General features: G+C 46.7%; 1 protein-coding gene across 3 annotated transcripts; it reads right to left on the reverse strand.

The window, feature by feature from the left end:
* Positions 1–8,510: 8,510 nt before the first annotated feature.
* Positions 8,511–13,812, reverse strand: LOC136949517 (cell division cycle-associated protein 4-like). Of its 3 annotated transcripts, XM_067243830.1 has the most exons (3): positions 13,678–13,802; positions 11,109–11,232; positions 8,511–10,768 (listed from the first exon to the last, which is right to left on the reverse strand). In XM_067243830.1, exons 2-3 carry the CDS (start codon positions 11,217–11,219, stop codon positions 9,842–9,844), a joined length of 1,038 nt encoding a protein of 345 aa, XP_067099931.1. In that variant the 5' UTR covers positions 11,220–11,232; positions 13,678–13,802; the 3' UTR covers positions 8,511–9,841. The 3 variants fall into 3 exon arrangements, with proteins under 3 accessions (XP_067099931.1, XP_067099932.1, XP_067099930.1); XM_067243831.1 differs by lacking the exon at positions 11,109–11,232 and having other exon boundaries at positions 13,678–13,812; XM_067243829.1 differs by lacking the exon at positions 13,678–13,802 and having other exon boundaries at positions 11,109–11,489.
* Between the last annotated feature and the right edge of the window lie 1,371 nt (positions 13,813–15,183).

A 15,183-nucleotide genomic window follows, 5' to 3' on the forward strand; every position in this document is an offset into this window, starting at 1 on the left:
GTGAGCACACACACAATATTCAACATCCCATATCTCAATAACCAAATATTCTGTGCATTGTAGTACTGTCAAAGAGTTTCGCATTCCAATTCATCCATCCATCCTGCTTAGATATGAAAGCTACAACATCTCTGAAAGATGAACGCTTTCCGGCTTCCAGAACACTGAATGAATTACAAATATTTCAGATAATATTATTAGTATTAAACACTGCTTCTCTGACTGTGATTGATATGTTAAGATAACAGGACAGGTGCATGTTTTCATAGTACTGAAGACTCAAAGAGAATACTGTAGTCACAAAACAATTCTCAACAGTCAATTGAGTTTCCCCAGTATGGACGGGAGAGAGCACAGCACACCCTGCACACTGCAGACACACCCAGGAAACAAACACTCGCTACTCAGCTGCAGCCTCCGCTCACTCCTGCTGAGTCAGGGGACCACTCACAGCAGAGAGGAGAGAGAGAGAGACAGAGGAGAGACGGTGAGAGCTGTGAAACTGAAAGGGAGTAGTAAAAGAGAGTAACAGCGAGGGGGAGAAAGAAGGAGAACCGGAACCGAGAGAGGAGAGGTGAAGAGAGTAGAGACAGGGAGAGACGGATGCCCACCCGTGCTTGGCGCGGTGTGCCAGTTGGGGAAGGCGATGTGGAAGCAGTCACACATGATGGCTTCTTCCTGGTGTCCCTGGGAGTGAAGCGTATGGGGCTGCGGCCGGCGCCGACCGGCTGCTGAGAAGCCTCTCTGTCCTGGGGCAGCCTCCCCTCAGTCGCAGCGGAGCGGGACACGCACGCGAGAGAGAGAGATAGAGAAACAGAGAGAGAAAGAGAGAGATAGAGAGGGAGCGAGTGAGTGAGTGTCAAAGTTGTTGTCCTAGAAAAAGATCACTGCCGCATCCACAGCCTGGTCCACGGTGAAGTGAGGCGGCTCTGTCTGGATCCCTGCTGTAAACACGGATCTCCGGTCCAGCTCAGTAACCCAAATATGGGAGGGGAGGCTCCTCCCATACACAGCCCCCCCCCCCCCCCCCCCCCTCCTTGCAGGAGCATCGATCTGACCCACCAGGCAAGGACACTCAGGACAGCTCAGACCGGCTCTGGACTGGGACAGTAACGTGGTGCGGAGGCACATAATTGAATTAGACTCAGAGCACTACTTGTGTTCAGCTCTCATCATAACAGCTGGAAAGGCAGAGAGTCATGCTGGGAATCACAGTTGTGGGGAAAACAAGAGGAGGAGCATGGAGGCAGACACAGGCCCTTCCAGGGAGAGGAGAGGACGCTGCAGTAGGTGATGCCACAACTGGAGGTCCTCTCGCTCTGGTGTCGTGTTTACAAGAGACGCTACCTCTTCAATGATTCAAGACCCCACCTACAGAGCAGAAGATGAGGCAGTGGGCAGTACAGTTTCCTGTAGTCTTCATAGTAATTGTAATTCACCTTGTGAATTGAAAAACAAGTGCAGGGCAATCCTCCAAGCCAAACCCCAACCCTAAAGCCTACACTCTAACCATAAGCCCTGAACCCTATACTCTAACCCAGAACCCTGATCCCTATTCTCTACCCCTAAACTCCAAACCCTAAACCCTGTTCTCTAACACTGGAGTACCCCAAACCTTGTACTCTAACTCTATATAACCCTATATGCTTACCCCTAAACCATGTACAACACTGGACCATGTCCTGAATCATAAACATCAAGGTAGATAGGTGGATAGAAAACTGCAGAAGGTGTTGGAGACGTGTAAGATAGTGTAGTTTGGTTAGAGTTTGGGTTAGAAGGATGAGATATACAGGAGTTTCAGTTCAAGTTGGAAGGGTACTGTACAAGAGTTGTTTAGTCTTATTAGTTTGGGCTGATTAGTTTGTCGAATGCATAAAGGGGTTTGGAGCGGGTTCAAGGCCACGGCCCAAGTGGAACAGAACACATCCTGAAACCAGACGCTCATTCCGACAGCACCGGAGCTGAGAGGAGGGGGAGGGGCACTAGTCCGGCCATCAGGACTGAGTGATGGCCAGAAACTAAAACATCAAGGCACTATCCCTGTTTGGCTGAGTGCTTGTAATCAATAGAGTAGAAATGTAAGCCAGCATCAAGAGAGAGAGGCCAGGCCAGATAAACACGGGCTGGCACCCATAGTATGACAGACAGTAACCGAGTTCATTACACACTCAAATGAGCAGAACTAAAGACAGGTTTACGGTAACATCATTGTATAGGTGAAACACATCTGGATGGTTGATAGATGGATGGATGGAAGGTGGAACACTGTGTTAAAAGAAAGGGCAACTCTTTTCATACCTGAACGTTATGATTTAACTGCCATGTAACTACATGGCAATACCTTCAAAGACAAAGTTACATAGGAAAATTACAGAATTTAATGACCGAACTTAAGACAGTGTCATTGTATAGGTGGAGTTAGAACGCTGTGTTAGAACGTTTCAGACACATTTCTAAATCCTCCTTGCTGAGACAGATACAGACGAATATTATCTGACTGCAGGCTCTTTTTAGAATGAGCAGCAAGATGATACGGCAGTATGCTTGGCTCCGGATCAACAAGCAGCTTTATACTACATGTTTTTATAAGAACTAGAATATCAGAATAGAATATGCCTTCCACTTTACAGGTACACGTGTACAGGCAGCAGCAGACAGGCAATGTACAGATGACATGAGTATGGACACGCAGTCACAGACATGCACAGGCAACTATCTGGAATTGTGCTGAGTCATGGTCTGAATAATTCATTGTGCCGTTTAAAGCACAAAGTCTGGCTGAGCCCCTCAGAGTGCAGACAGGGTAACAGGGAGGCAGTGAGATGTAAGATGCACAACTCAGATGGCTTGCTGTGTACCTCGGAAGGCATTGACATTTAAGCATCGGTTCCAGGAAACATGCTGAAAAAAAAAAAAAAAAAAAAGATTTTCCCAGAGACATCAAGGACTCACATGACTCCAGTGGCATGTAACACACATACAGACACACATACACGCAATATTGCACTCTCAGATGCACAACCTATGTCCATGACGATAGATTCACAGCAGTTAACAGCATTATGAGATCTGAAGTGCATATTTGGGTTTTATCGTACACAACGTGACCCTTTCGCATCAGCCAGATATGAAATCAATGATCCCCGCATCTCTCCCCCTCCCAAGGAGCAGCAGAGCGTTCTCAGGTGTAGCTCCTCACCCTGAGGTGAGGTACCACCCAGGCCTGGCACAAAGGGGCAGGATCACATTAACAGTGCCCTGTTCTGGAAGTCAGAAGAAACGGCATGCTTTGCAATCGTCAACACGGGGAAAAAACGATTTTATGTTTCCACACAACTTGGGTCTCCTGGCTCCTCTCCACGTCCGTCCTGAAGAGCTGCTTCAGAGAAACACACAGCTCTCAGTGTCTGGGCCGAGCATGTGAGAGAGGTCAGGATGAAGACAGGGCGGCTTGCAGACCTCTCCGTACCTGGTGTCCACATCTTTTGAGTCAATCACGGTGGAATTTCCCTCTGGGACTTTAGTGGGCAGTGTTCCATCCCCGTGTTGATGTCGTGTGTGGCATGTTTACCGTGGTGGGAGTAGCTGAAATCGTCTGAACACAATGAACACCTCTTGTATATTTGACCCACCAATTTAATGCAATTGAATATTTTCGGCTGATTTTGTGAGTTAAGCCCCAAAACAAACCAATAATACCTACAGCAGAATTGGCTACACTAGAATGACATTCCATTCATTTCTGGCAGATGAGATAATGGAATCTGCTGAACACACTACAGATGAGAAACTATCTTCATGGCTACAGGTTGTGTCTCCCTGGCCCATCTACCAGTGTCTCTCTGGTGAAGGCAAGTCAACCTACTCAATCAACAGGACATACCATGAGTTTACGAACCTTTATTCAATCTCTATGTGTTGTTGTATAGAATTCTGTCACGTGATGGAGACTCCTTCTACAGCAGTGGGACGATGCTGAGGTCAGAGCTTTACGTGACAGCAGAGTGGAGTCATCTAATAATGCATGCACAGTCCGTAATTACCCAGGCTCATAATTCATTTTGAGAAGATTTGATTGAAGAGTTGAGACCATGGATCTGGGTTGAATAGTATGGAGCTTGTTCCTCTGGGAGGACCAGGATGCGTCCTGGTGTGAGGCCAGAGGGGAGAGAGGTCCTGGTGTGAGGCCAGAGGGGAGAGAGGTCCTGGTGTGAGGCCAGAGGGGAGAGAGGTCCTGGTGTGAGGCCAGAGGGGAGAGAGGTCCTGGTGTGAGGCCAGAGGGGAGAGAGGTCCTGGTGTGAGGCTAGAGGGGAGAGAGGTCCTGGTGTGAGGCCAGAGGGGAGAGAGGTCCTGGTGAGAGGCCAGAGGGGAGAGAGGTCCTGGTGAGAGGCCAGAGGGGAGAGAGGTCCTGGTGTGAGGCCAGAGGGGAGAGAGGTCCTGGTGTGAGGCCAGAGGGGAGAGAGGTCCTGGTGAGAGGCCAGAGGGGAGAGAGGTCCTGGTGTGAGGCCAGAGGGGAGAGAGGTACACCAGTGTTTCTGACTGTGAGCCAGAGAATGGACACGAGGACATCAGAATATTGTAGTATTAATGTATTTTTTCATGAGTTTGAGGGAGCTGTTCTTAAAGTGACCTGCTTTCTGACTTTCTGTTCTAACAAGAAATAATCTGCAGCAAGACCTGCCAACACAGAGTTAAGCCAATAGGTTAATCATAGCAGTCATACATTATTGACAACAGAACCCACACACTGTAAGTAGCCTGTACAACAGCACAACTTGACCGAGGGCCAAAACTATTTTTTCAAGGGGGGTCAAGAGGGGCCCAACAAAGAGTGTTCTGTGTGCAAATTATGACATGAATGAATCCAATTGCAGTGCTATGGTGACTAGACCTAGTAAATCAGTAATGGTTTACAAGCTAGCTCTAGTCCAGCATTTCAAAGGCATTGCCAGATCACCTTTTTTGCCTGTTGTGAACATGAAATCGTTAAAACGTTATGGTACAATAAAATAAAAAATAAGATTAAGAACCCTCCTCCATGCTATATTGACTGTCTAGTCATCAACCTCTTACAATGGTGCTGTGACTAATACTCAGAAGGTTCACTGTGAATCGTTCACACCATCGCCGGTCCCAAGTGACAAACGTCACCACCGGTAACCTCGCGGACGCCACTCCCGTCGGAAAAAGTGCCTCTACCGGGCGGGTCCTGACTGGTATTGGCTAGTAACTGTCCCACTTCCTGTTGAACCGGTAACACGTAATGGACTCAAAGTGGTAAACTGTTTATTTGAATGCTTATCATTTACATGAAGTTGTGAAAAATGTATTTTCAGTTAGTAACCAACTTCAGTCTGACTATAAGTAAAACAACCTTGCAGTGCGATATGCAACTACACTGAGAGCTCCAGGGCAAACCTCTGAGGGTGAAGTTGTCAGAGTCTAGCAGTAACACCGACAGATCATTAAGAGAATGGAATTGTGTTTTCGAGCCACATGAGCATCTGTCTTCTGTCTTCTAATGTTCCTGGATCAGTCAAAGGTGCTTTGAAGTATAGATGTATGGTGATTGAGTGATGACAAATATGTGTGTTTTGCATTTATGGATCATCGGGAGCCCCTGTGTGGTAGTTTGCCAATATTTCTAGGTAATATTTGAATCTGAGGACAATAAAACAGCCATTAGAGTGCTTCTGGCCTGGACCACAAGACTGCCGACACACCATCTCCAGGTTGGGCTGTTTTATCCGGTAACCTATTAAAATGTCATCGCTATTATCCAAAAATCCCCCCTAGCCTGCCTGTTGTTAGTTCTGGGGTCAGCTGCCCCTCCTAGACTGCCTGGTCTGGGGCTAGCTGCCCCTCCTAGACTGCCTGGTCTGGGGCTCGCTGCCCCTCCTAGACTGCCTGGTCTGGTGCTAGCTGCCCCTCCTAGACTGCCTGGTCTGGGGCTAGCTCGCTGCCCCTCCTAGACTGCCTGGTCTGGGGCTAGCTCGCTGCCCCTCCTAGACTGCCTGGTCTGGGGCTAGCTCGCTGCCCCTCCTAGACTGCCTGGTCTGGGGCTAGCTCGCTGCCCCTCCTAGACTGCCTGGTCTGGGGCTCGCTCGCTGCCCCTCCTAGACTGCCTGGTCTGGGGCTAGCTGCCCCTCCTAGACTGCCTGGTCTGGGGCTAGCTCGCTGCCCCTCCTAGACTGCCTGGTCCGGGGCTAGCTGCCCCTCCTAGACTGCCTGGTCTGGGGCTAGCTGCCCCTCCTAGACTGCCTGGTCTGGGGCTAGCTCGCTGCCCCTCCTAGACTGCCTGGTCTGGGGCTAGCTCGCTGCCCCTCCTGCAAGACAGTCAAGTGATGCAACTGCAGTTCTTGTTATAACCACTAGATGGAGCTCTCTGCTCTGCATGAAAACATTACATTTACATTTACATTTATTCATTTAGCAGACGCTTTTATCCAAAGCGACTTCCAAGAGAGAGCTTTACAAAGTGCATAGGTCACTGATCATAACAACAAGATAGCCAAAAAACATTGCGAGTAGCCAAAACATGAAGCACACATTGTGAACAACCAAAGTAAGTGCCAAAGGGAAGAACCATAAGAGCATGTAGTTAAACAAGTCACAACCAAACAACATGAACAGCTATAAGTGCAAGTGTACCTGTGGGAAAAAGCAAGCAACAGTAATAAAACAATATATCACAGTGAGAACCAAAAATTTAAATCAGTTACCACTAACCACAAGAGCAACAAGTCTCTAAGCAAGAGTCATTGTGATCCTTGAGGAAACTAACATCGGGTCAAGCGAACCGTTCCTAAGTACCGTTGTACTCCCGGTTAAAGTATGTAAAACATACTTTAACTGTAATCTCTTGTAGCCTGTGCCGAGCTCTGTGTACCGAGAAGAAGCACAGCTCCCTCCTATTCCAGCTCCTCTTATCAACACCAAGGTGTCTGTCTATCTGCGTGTGTGTCCTCATCCCAACATCCCAGCATCCAACCTCATCCCAGCATCCAACCTCATCCCAGCATTCAACCCCAACAGAAGGTCCTCCTGCCCTGGCTCTGGGTCTAAAGATTAAGATTAAATGACTTTCATTCAGGAGAATTTGTTGGACTGGAGGAGACTGAGATAATACAATCTTTATTAGGGCTGTCAAGCAATAAATTACTTTACTAATAGCGGTGCAGTTAAGATTTTGAGTAATAAAATTAATTATTATTAATTATTATTAATTCCAGACGATATGTGACTTAGGAGGGGGCTCAGTGGGGGGGGCAGTGATTGTATCAGGGTGGCCGTGGTCTGGCGCCACTGAGAACGGTACGCCCATCAGCAGTTCCATCTGGGCTTTTTTTGTATGTTAATTTTCCATTCACCGGCCAAGCAACGTTTTGTCATCTGCGTTCATGTTTACAGAGCTACTGTGGACGGTTGTGGTGTCAAGGGGCATAGAGCATGATTCATATGCTTAAAACATTTAGACACAGTTCTTTTTCTACACAAATAAATCCAAATTAATGAGTTATTTTGACAAGTCAAATATTTATATTTTATTCTTCTAGTCTGTCGAGGGTGTGTTGTTATAAACCCAGTCACTGGTATTTGGTGCTTTTCTCACTAGAGGAGACTACTACTCTGCCCAGATGATGCAACTCATCTGTAAATGGACACAGCAATGCTGCTCTCCTCTATTCCCTTACACGGCCACTAGGTGGCAGGCACCCTTGCTGCTGTCCAAGTGATGTGAAGTAAATTATTTGTGGTGCAAACAAGTGGATGCACACTTTTCATAAAGGTCTTGTTAAAAAAAAGGTTTTACATTTTATAAGTGCTTAACATGCTTGAGAACTGTGTTTATGATTATTAAGAGTACAGAAGGGTTAGGTGTGCAGAGTGGGTTAGGAGGTATAGGGATGCAGGGGGGTTAGGGGTGCAAAGGGGTCAACCAGAGTCCAAGCCTTCCCTGGAGAACTGCACTCTGTAGCCCCCGGAAGACAAACTGGTGAAGAGGATTCAGACTGGCTGGGATGGAGTAGAAACCCTGTGTTGTTGAGCTCTGGTCCAGGCTAGCTCTATGCTCCTCTGGTCCTGGGAGTCAGGTGGCTGAGCGTTTAGGGAATCAGGCTAGTAATCAGAAGGTTGCCAGTTCGATTGCTGGCTGTGCCAACTGACGTTTTGTCCTTGGGCAAGGCACTTCACCCTACTTGCCTCGAGGGAATGTCCCTGTACTTACTGTAAGTCGTACAGCCTTCATATCACGGGCATGGCTGGGGCAGAGAATGAATGTTATCCACTTCAATACCAGAATGGGGTTGAGGTTTACATGCAAGGTTCTGAGGTCAAATAACAATATACAAGTCATGTCAAATCTGATGTCACTTTCACTGGGGCAGCTTGCCTGAGGCAGTTTGACTGAGGCAGTAAGAGGCAAACAGAAGGCTAGCATGCCAGTGTGTTAGAAGTGTAAAAGTACAACTAAAGAACTGCCGTAGAGAACAAAACTACACAACAAATACACTTTGTACCTTTTATTATAAAAAATATTTACAAAGACGGTACAATGTTTTTTTCTGAATATAAAAAATGCATATACTTTACAACTGTTAAGGTCTTTGAAATTCCAGCTTGTGTTCAAACCAGAGTGACATCATTCCTGGAGGAGTGAGGAAGGTAACAAGCATGTTAATACTGTCTGACTTCACCAACACTAGCCTGAGTAACCTCTTCATCATGATAAGATCTAGAGAATCAACTGCCTATATATAAAAAAAAAAAAAAAAAAAGGAAACAAAATACTGATATTATTACTGTTGAGTACAATCATGTGTGAATTGTATGAAAGAACTGCATAGAGTAGTAAGCCCATATTTGTTACAGAACAGGGAATGAATATCTGTCTCAACAAAATACAACTCAGCATGTTTTTATCTGTGTTGAATAAATACAAATAAATTAAAAAAAGGAAATAACTTAGGTGGGTTAACTCATAATTAGTTGTTTGTTATTCTACAAAAGTCAGAAAATATGGCTTATTACTGCAGATGAAAGGGTTAAGGTCCCCAGAACTCTCCCAGTTCCATGTGTAATACATGTTCCATGTGTTCATTCAGATGTGGAGCCAGCCGACCAGCAGGCCTGGAGGAACCAGCCGACCAGCAGGCCTGGAGGAACCAGCCGACCAGCAGGCCTGGAGGAACAAGCCGACCAGCAGGCCTGAAAGAGCCAGCCGACCAGCAGGCCTGGAGGAACCAGACGACCAGCAGGCCTGGAGGAACCAGCCGACCAGCAGGCCTGAAAGAGCCAGCCGACCAGCAGGCCTGAAAGAGCCAGCCGACCAGCAGGCCTGGAGGAGCCAGTCTGATTCTGCTGCAGTCTGCTTGATACCAACCCATAGGAAGACAGAAGAATCTGGCTACATTAAAATCTTAAAACCTATCAAGGACAAATAATATTACATCATATTGGTAAATTTCCCAAGCTGTGTAATGCAAAAAAATATATTTCTATATACATACGTACATATACATATATTTCATTCATATTGGTTTGACTTTAGGAAAATATGCATTGCGATTTGTTCAGCTCTTTTGTCATGTAGTGTGGAATTGATCTTCAGTCCATTCAACAATAAATAAACAAAGACTGGAAAATATAGAATGTATGACAAAAGTGAACATAGAAAATATGTAAAATAAAAAATAAAACATCATGGTATAAGTAATCATTGCTGGCTTCAGATTTATAACCAAGTCTGATTTCATAACCCTTCAATGTCTAAAATGTGTCGAGGGGCTCCCCATCCATGCACACACAACGTGCAGTCTGGTATCAGGCTCGGTAGTCCTCAGGAGCCCACTATGATCTCCATGATGTGGTCCAGTTCGTTGAGGTCGGCTCGGCAGCTGGAGCTGGAGCTGAGGGCCGAGGGCCCGTGGGAGGACAGGCTCTCCAGGAGGTCGTAGGGCCCCATCTTAGGCGCGCTCTGCATCCCCGTCAGCACCGTGTCCAGGTCGTAGTAGGAGGCGTCCACGTCGGAGAACAGCTCCTCCAGAGCGGGGTCGGGGCTGGGCGCTGGGGTTTTAATCTCAAAGGTCCCAAAGACCTGCTCTGCTGTCCTGGAGTCTCCCACCAGCCTGTTGTCCCCCTCCTCCCCCTCCGACCCAGACCCGCACTCCTCACTGTCCTCCTCCTCGTCCTCCTCCTCATCGTGGTCCTCCTCCCAGCGGGGGTCCAGCCCAAAACTACCCGGCAGGTAGGGGGCCGGAGCCTGGGGGACGCCAGAGGACATGGTGACCTTCCCCTCTCCCTCCTCGACTACCACCTCCTCCTCCTCCTCGTCCTCCTCTTCCTCCTCGTCCTCCTCGTGGTAGCCCTCCTCCTCCTCCGAGAGGGGCTTGGGCCCCTGCTCTCCCTGCGCCGCTTCGGCCTGCCGACACAGGACCTCCGTGGCCACCAGGTGGTCGGCGGGGCACTGCGCCGCGCTCAGGGCCTGCGTCATGATCTGCCACGTCCCGTCCTGGGTCATCTCCTCCTGGATCTGCCTCACCGTGTTGGCGATGAGCACCGAGCGGCACAGGTTGGGCTCCACCAGCATGTGGCACAGCTGCAGCTTGATGAGGGACATGTCCAGCAGGGACTGGCGCTGCAGGCTGTAGGAGGAGAGCATCCGCATGGCCATCGAGCTGGACTGGGTCTCCTCGCCGGCCGCCCCCGGCTCATCCCCGGAGTCGGAGAACTTGCGCTTCGTGCCCTTCGGGAACATGTTGCTTCTCTGCGACGTGGGGGAAAAGGAGAAGAGTTACACGGGGCCAGGCGTCATCCAAAGACAAAACATACTGACACACACATACTGACAGTATCATGTGTTGTTTTGGCTGAGTTTCACAAAGTCAACAAACGTCTATATTCTTATCATGAATGGGAAATCGTAAAATGTGATGTTAAGTGTGTAAAAAGGAGAAGTTATTGATGGTAGACTACAAAATAGGCTAAATCTTAAAAGCTGAAAAGACTGATAATAAGGAAACTCTACGAGAAACTCTACAAGTGTTCGTGTAGGCTAAGTATAAAAACGGCTGGTTGTTGTTGTTTTTTCTGAAAGTTGGCTATACCTTTCCTGTCGAAGGCACAGGCATTAGCATAGCACCCCGGTCCCAGCTGCTGCACGTCTCAACCTTTGTACAAGCAACAAGCAGCTTTTGTTCTGCACCATTTCTGCCCATTTTAGGCTGACTCCTGCTGGGCGGAATAACCACACTTTTAACAAACCCACTGAACCACCGGGAATGTAGCATGTTACCAATCAGCTGCTATGAGTGCGTTAAAAGTAAAAGCATGAGACAGGCCACGCTCGGAAAAACAACACAACGCCATCCCAGCCACACTGCCCCACTGCCACCTGCTGTCTTGGAGGTTCAAATCAGTCACTCGCGTCGTGTTAACATGAGAAAATACGAAGAAAATATTAGTAAGACAAATACCACACAGAAGCACATGTGATATGTTTCCATGTTTACACAACACACACCTTCACAACTACAGCTGCAGGGGGGGGGGGGGGGGGGGGGGAATCAACAGACGTCTTGATACATGAAGTCCACTTCTGATCAATTTGAACTTACTCAAGATGTCAGAAAACTTGCCTCAAGGTAAGCATGGCCGCTGACTCCCGCGCACCAATAAAACAGTCACTACGGAAGGGACTGGGCTGAGTATAGTTGCTAGGTTTCCGACTACATGTCCCATCAAGCCGAGGGAGCTACTGGGAGGCTCTGCTAGGAGGGCGGAGGGCGAAGCAGGTGGATCACTACTCCGCTACATGTACTATCTGAGAAGCAGCACAGGAAATCCAAGGGGAGGCAAGCATGTAACATAAACCAAAATATACAAGACACAATTTGAACAGAAGAACCTTGAATAAAATTTTTTAAAGGATTTATAAGCATTAACTACACTATTCTAGATGACAGCAAAACAGCAGACTTGATTTTTTTTCAAGCCAATGATGTGCTGGATACCTGGTACTCGGGGGGGGGGGGGGGGGGGGGGGGGGGTGCAACACAGTGCAACACAAGTAGCCTGCCCATGGAGCCCTGTGCTGGTCTAACATGGATGAACTGGGGCTACTGAACCCACGCATCACCCACCCACCACAAATACTCATTTGACAGATTGTGGGTGCAAGAGTTTGTGACTGCTCGAGAAACATGAAGAGTGCAGAGAAGTCGTTCCAGTGTCAGTCAGTGTCAGTCAACATCTCTCCGTACTGAAACAGACCATAATATTACTTCTGCTGTCCACGACTGGGACCAACGCGAGCCTCTGGGGTGAACAGAGGAACGCATCAGCTCCAGGGGAGAGGGAAACCTGCTCTTGCACAGACTCAAATTTCCTACACCATGACTAAGAGAATTCATAAAGGGGTCGTTAAAAAAAACACAACACGGGAGACAGACGAAGGGAAATGTGTATTCCCGTATTTTCGAACAACGGTTGATCCTGTTAAAAGATGATAAACTATTTGTGAAAACAAAACGTGTACAAATAAGAGCAAAAATGAGCCCGGCCGTAGATACAAATGCAGCTGTCCCTGTGCAGAAGCTGCATTAAAGCTTATTGGGTGTGTTTAGCTAGTTGGCTGTCTGAAAACAAGACATGGGGAAGTAGTCGTGACAAGACAAGAAGGAAACTTGAAAGATAAAAATGTGTGGCAACTAAGAGGCTCCTCCATCAGAATACACACTGCAAGCCTGAAAGGGACCATTCAACACAAGTCTGTTAGGGCCTGATAGAAACTGATGAATAAAGATTCAATATGTTATTTAGATATAAAACATTGGTCAAGATAAGAGTCAAGACATTCATCTCACCAAATTGCACAAAGACTGATATATTGAGATGTTATGCTGTCTGATAAACAGTTATTCTGAACAAAGATGTCAATCTGAAACAGCAAACAACAATCGTAGGAAAAAAATAATACAGCTAACTAGCTAGTTTCACCCGAGTTCCTCCTTGTTAGCTGGCTCCCCTCCCCCACTATACTGACGTTGATAGCATTTCCTTCTGCTGCTGGCTCGGGTTATGTGAAGTATCAATCTGGCAACCCAAGCAGTCAAATCAGTTAATCCTGTAATGCATAATACATCGACAAAGCATTCATCATGATGCAATCAACGCGTCTTACAGTCGTATGTAACTAACTCTTCGTCCTCTGTCAAGTCGGTGATGGTTCAGCCGCATGCTTTGTCTGACGAGCACCATTGAGAAGCTAGGACGACAATGGAGATGAGGCCATTTTGAAATAACTAGCTCGCTAGTCTAGTAGGAAGTCAGAGCTAGCTAGTTAGCAGACTCGTTCAATGTAATACAATTATTGCTTTATGAAAATAGCTAACGTTAACTAGCAACCAAACACCATCCGCCCTAACTTGGTATATTTAGATGTATTTGTTTTGACCATCTTGGCTAGCTAGCGGCTGCGCCCTCCCAACAAGCGTCCTTCTATGTCATGCCAGACAAGCTAACGTCGTTAGCTAGCTAGGTGGCTAGCTAGCTGCAAGACTAGTTTCGGTAATCGCCAGCTAGTAAGCTGCCTAGCAAGCTAGCAAACTAGCTCATAAATAAACATCCATTGAGGACTTGAATAAATACATAAATATTTAAAAAAATAAAGCATACCTTTTTTGGTTTTACTTAATACCGGTGTCGGTCATAGGATTCTCTGTAAATAGCGGGAGATCAGATTGGGATGAGATCATTCATGCCACGGCATCAGAACTGGCTAACCTTCTCGTCTCGCTCGCTAGGTCTCGCTGCTCGCCTGCTCGAGCTTGTTGCTGGTACAGCAAGGCAGACAGGGCGCATGGGTGGGGGTGAGGGGAAATGGGGCGGGCTCGATGCATCTGTATCAGGAGATATGATGATTGATGAGTGAGAAAGGCATAACAACATAAAAGACAGTGTGGCTGGACCTTGGGTGAGAATACAGAGTAAATCAACGCTCCGGGCAATGTGATATGTTCTGTGAGAATGTTTTCATCTGTTCTATGATAATAATAAAAAAAATGTTTACATTATGGTATTTTACAGCTTGCGAAACACATCAGTAATCATGTATTTTTCTTGCATGACCTGACCCGTTGTAAGTCTAGGTGTGTGTTTAGCAGCGGGGGTGATTCTAGTTTCCCCGACGTGGCTATATTTACCTGAACAAACCCTGTGTCCAGCAGTGGGAGCCATTGCCACTGTGAACTGAACTTTACTGAGCAATACATGTAGCAATTTATCACTAAAACCTTTAACAAAAACCTGGACTGAATGATTTCATATTTTTATTAATGACATTTTGATTACATAGCCTTTTGCAGTTTGTGCAACGAACAACAAAACGACAACAAATGGCAAATCCATTCAAGACCAGAAACAGTTAAAGCATACATGCAGAGGCTTCATCTGAGGCTTCCAGAGTCCTGGAATTGCTACGTCAATGTGTAAATGTGTATTAGTCAGTAACTTCTCAGTTCATTTTCGATTTCAAAGGGGCATAATCAACGGGTGCAGACCAAAATACCTCTGGACACAATATGGGTTCAGCTGTGAGTGTAGATCTGTGTGTGTGGTGGGGCGGAATAGCTTTAGAGGCAGCCTTGCAGACAGAGCTCTATTGACCATCAGAAGGATGCGGTCCGTGTCGAACGGAAGGGTGGATGTGGATGGATCAGGGGTGCCGTATAGGGGGGAAAAGTTAGGACAATTCCAAGTGACTGACAGGGGCCCAAAAAAATAGGTAAAAACAAACATAAAATTATATTATATAAAGCATCATCATTGAGTAGGCCGATATACATTAATTTAATAAAATTACTGATCTCTTAATTTGTACTTGTTTTTGGCAATAAAAGTTAAATATCCCCATTGACCAAAAAGAAAAACATCCATATTGACCGACCACCCCCCTGTATCTGCAAAAAATGGTTTGGTCCTGCCTTAAAGATATTTTGGTGGCTTTTAATCTTGCATCAAATAGTGAACTGCATTGGCTACTGTATGCAGACTTGCATGTACAAATCACCAGCAGTAAATATTGTGCTAGTACTAGTATTGAACTACAAGTAGCAAGACAGTTGCAAGCCTTTAATTAGAGTTATGTAAAGCTTTTGATGGGACAGTTGGGTCCTAGAGATG

Source organism: Osmerus mordax, chromosome 9 (genome assembly GCF_038355195.1).
Source record: "Osmerus mordax isolate fOsmMor3 chromosome 9, fOsmMor3.pri, whole genome shotgun sequence".
NCBI lineage: Eukaryota > Metazoa > Chordata > Actinopteri > Osmeriformes > Osmeridae > Osmerus > Osmerus mordax.

What these genes read in the sequence shown, in the direction of transcription:
- LOC136949517 (XM_067243829.1), bottom strand. Translation starts at nt 11,291, where the DNA reads ATGCTACATTCCCGGTGGTTCAGTGGGTTTGTTAAAAGTGTGGTTATT. An exon ending in CTGTGCCTTCGACAGGAAAG is followed by an intron (nt 10,769 to 11,108) that starts GTATAGCCAACT and finishes CCCACGTCGCAG; the next exon opens with AGAAGCAACATGTTCCCGAA.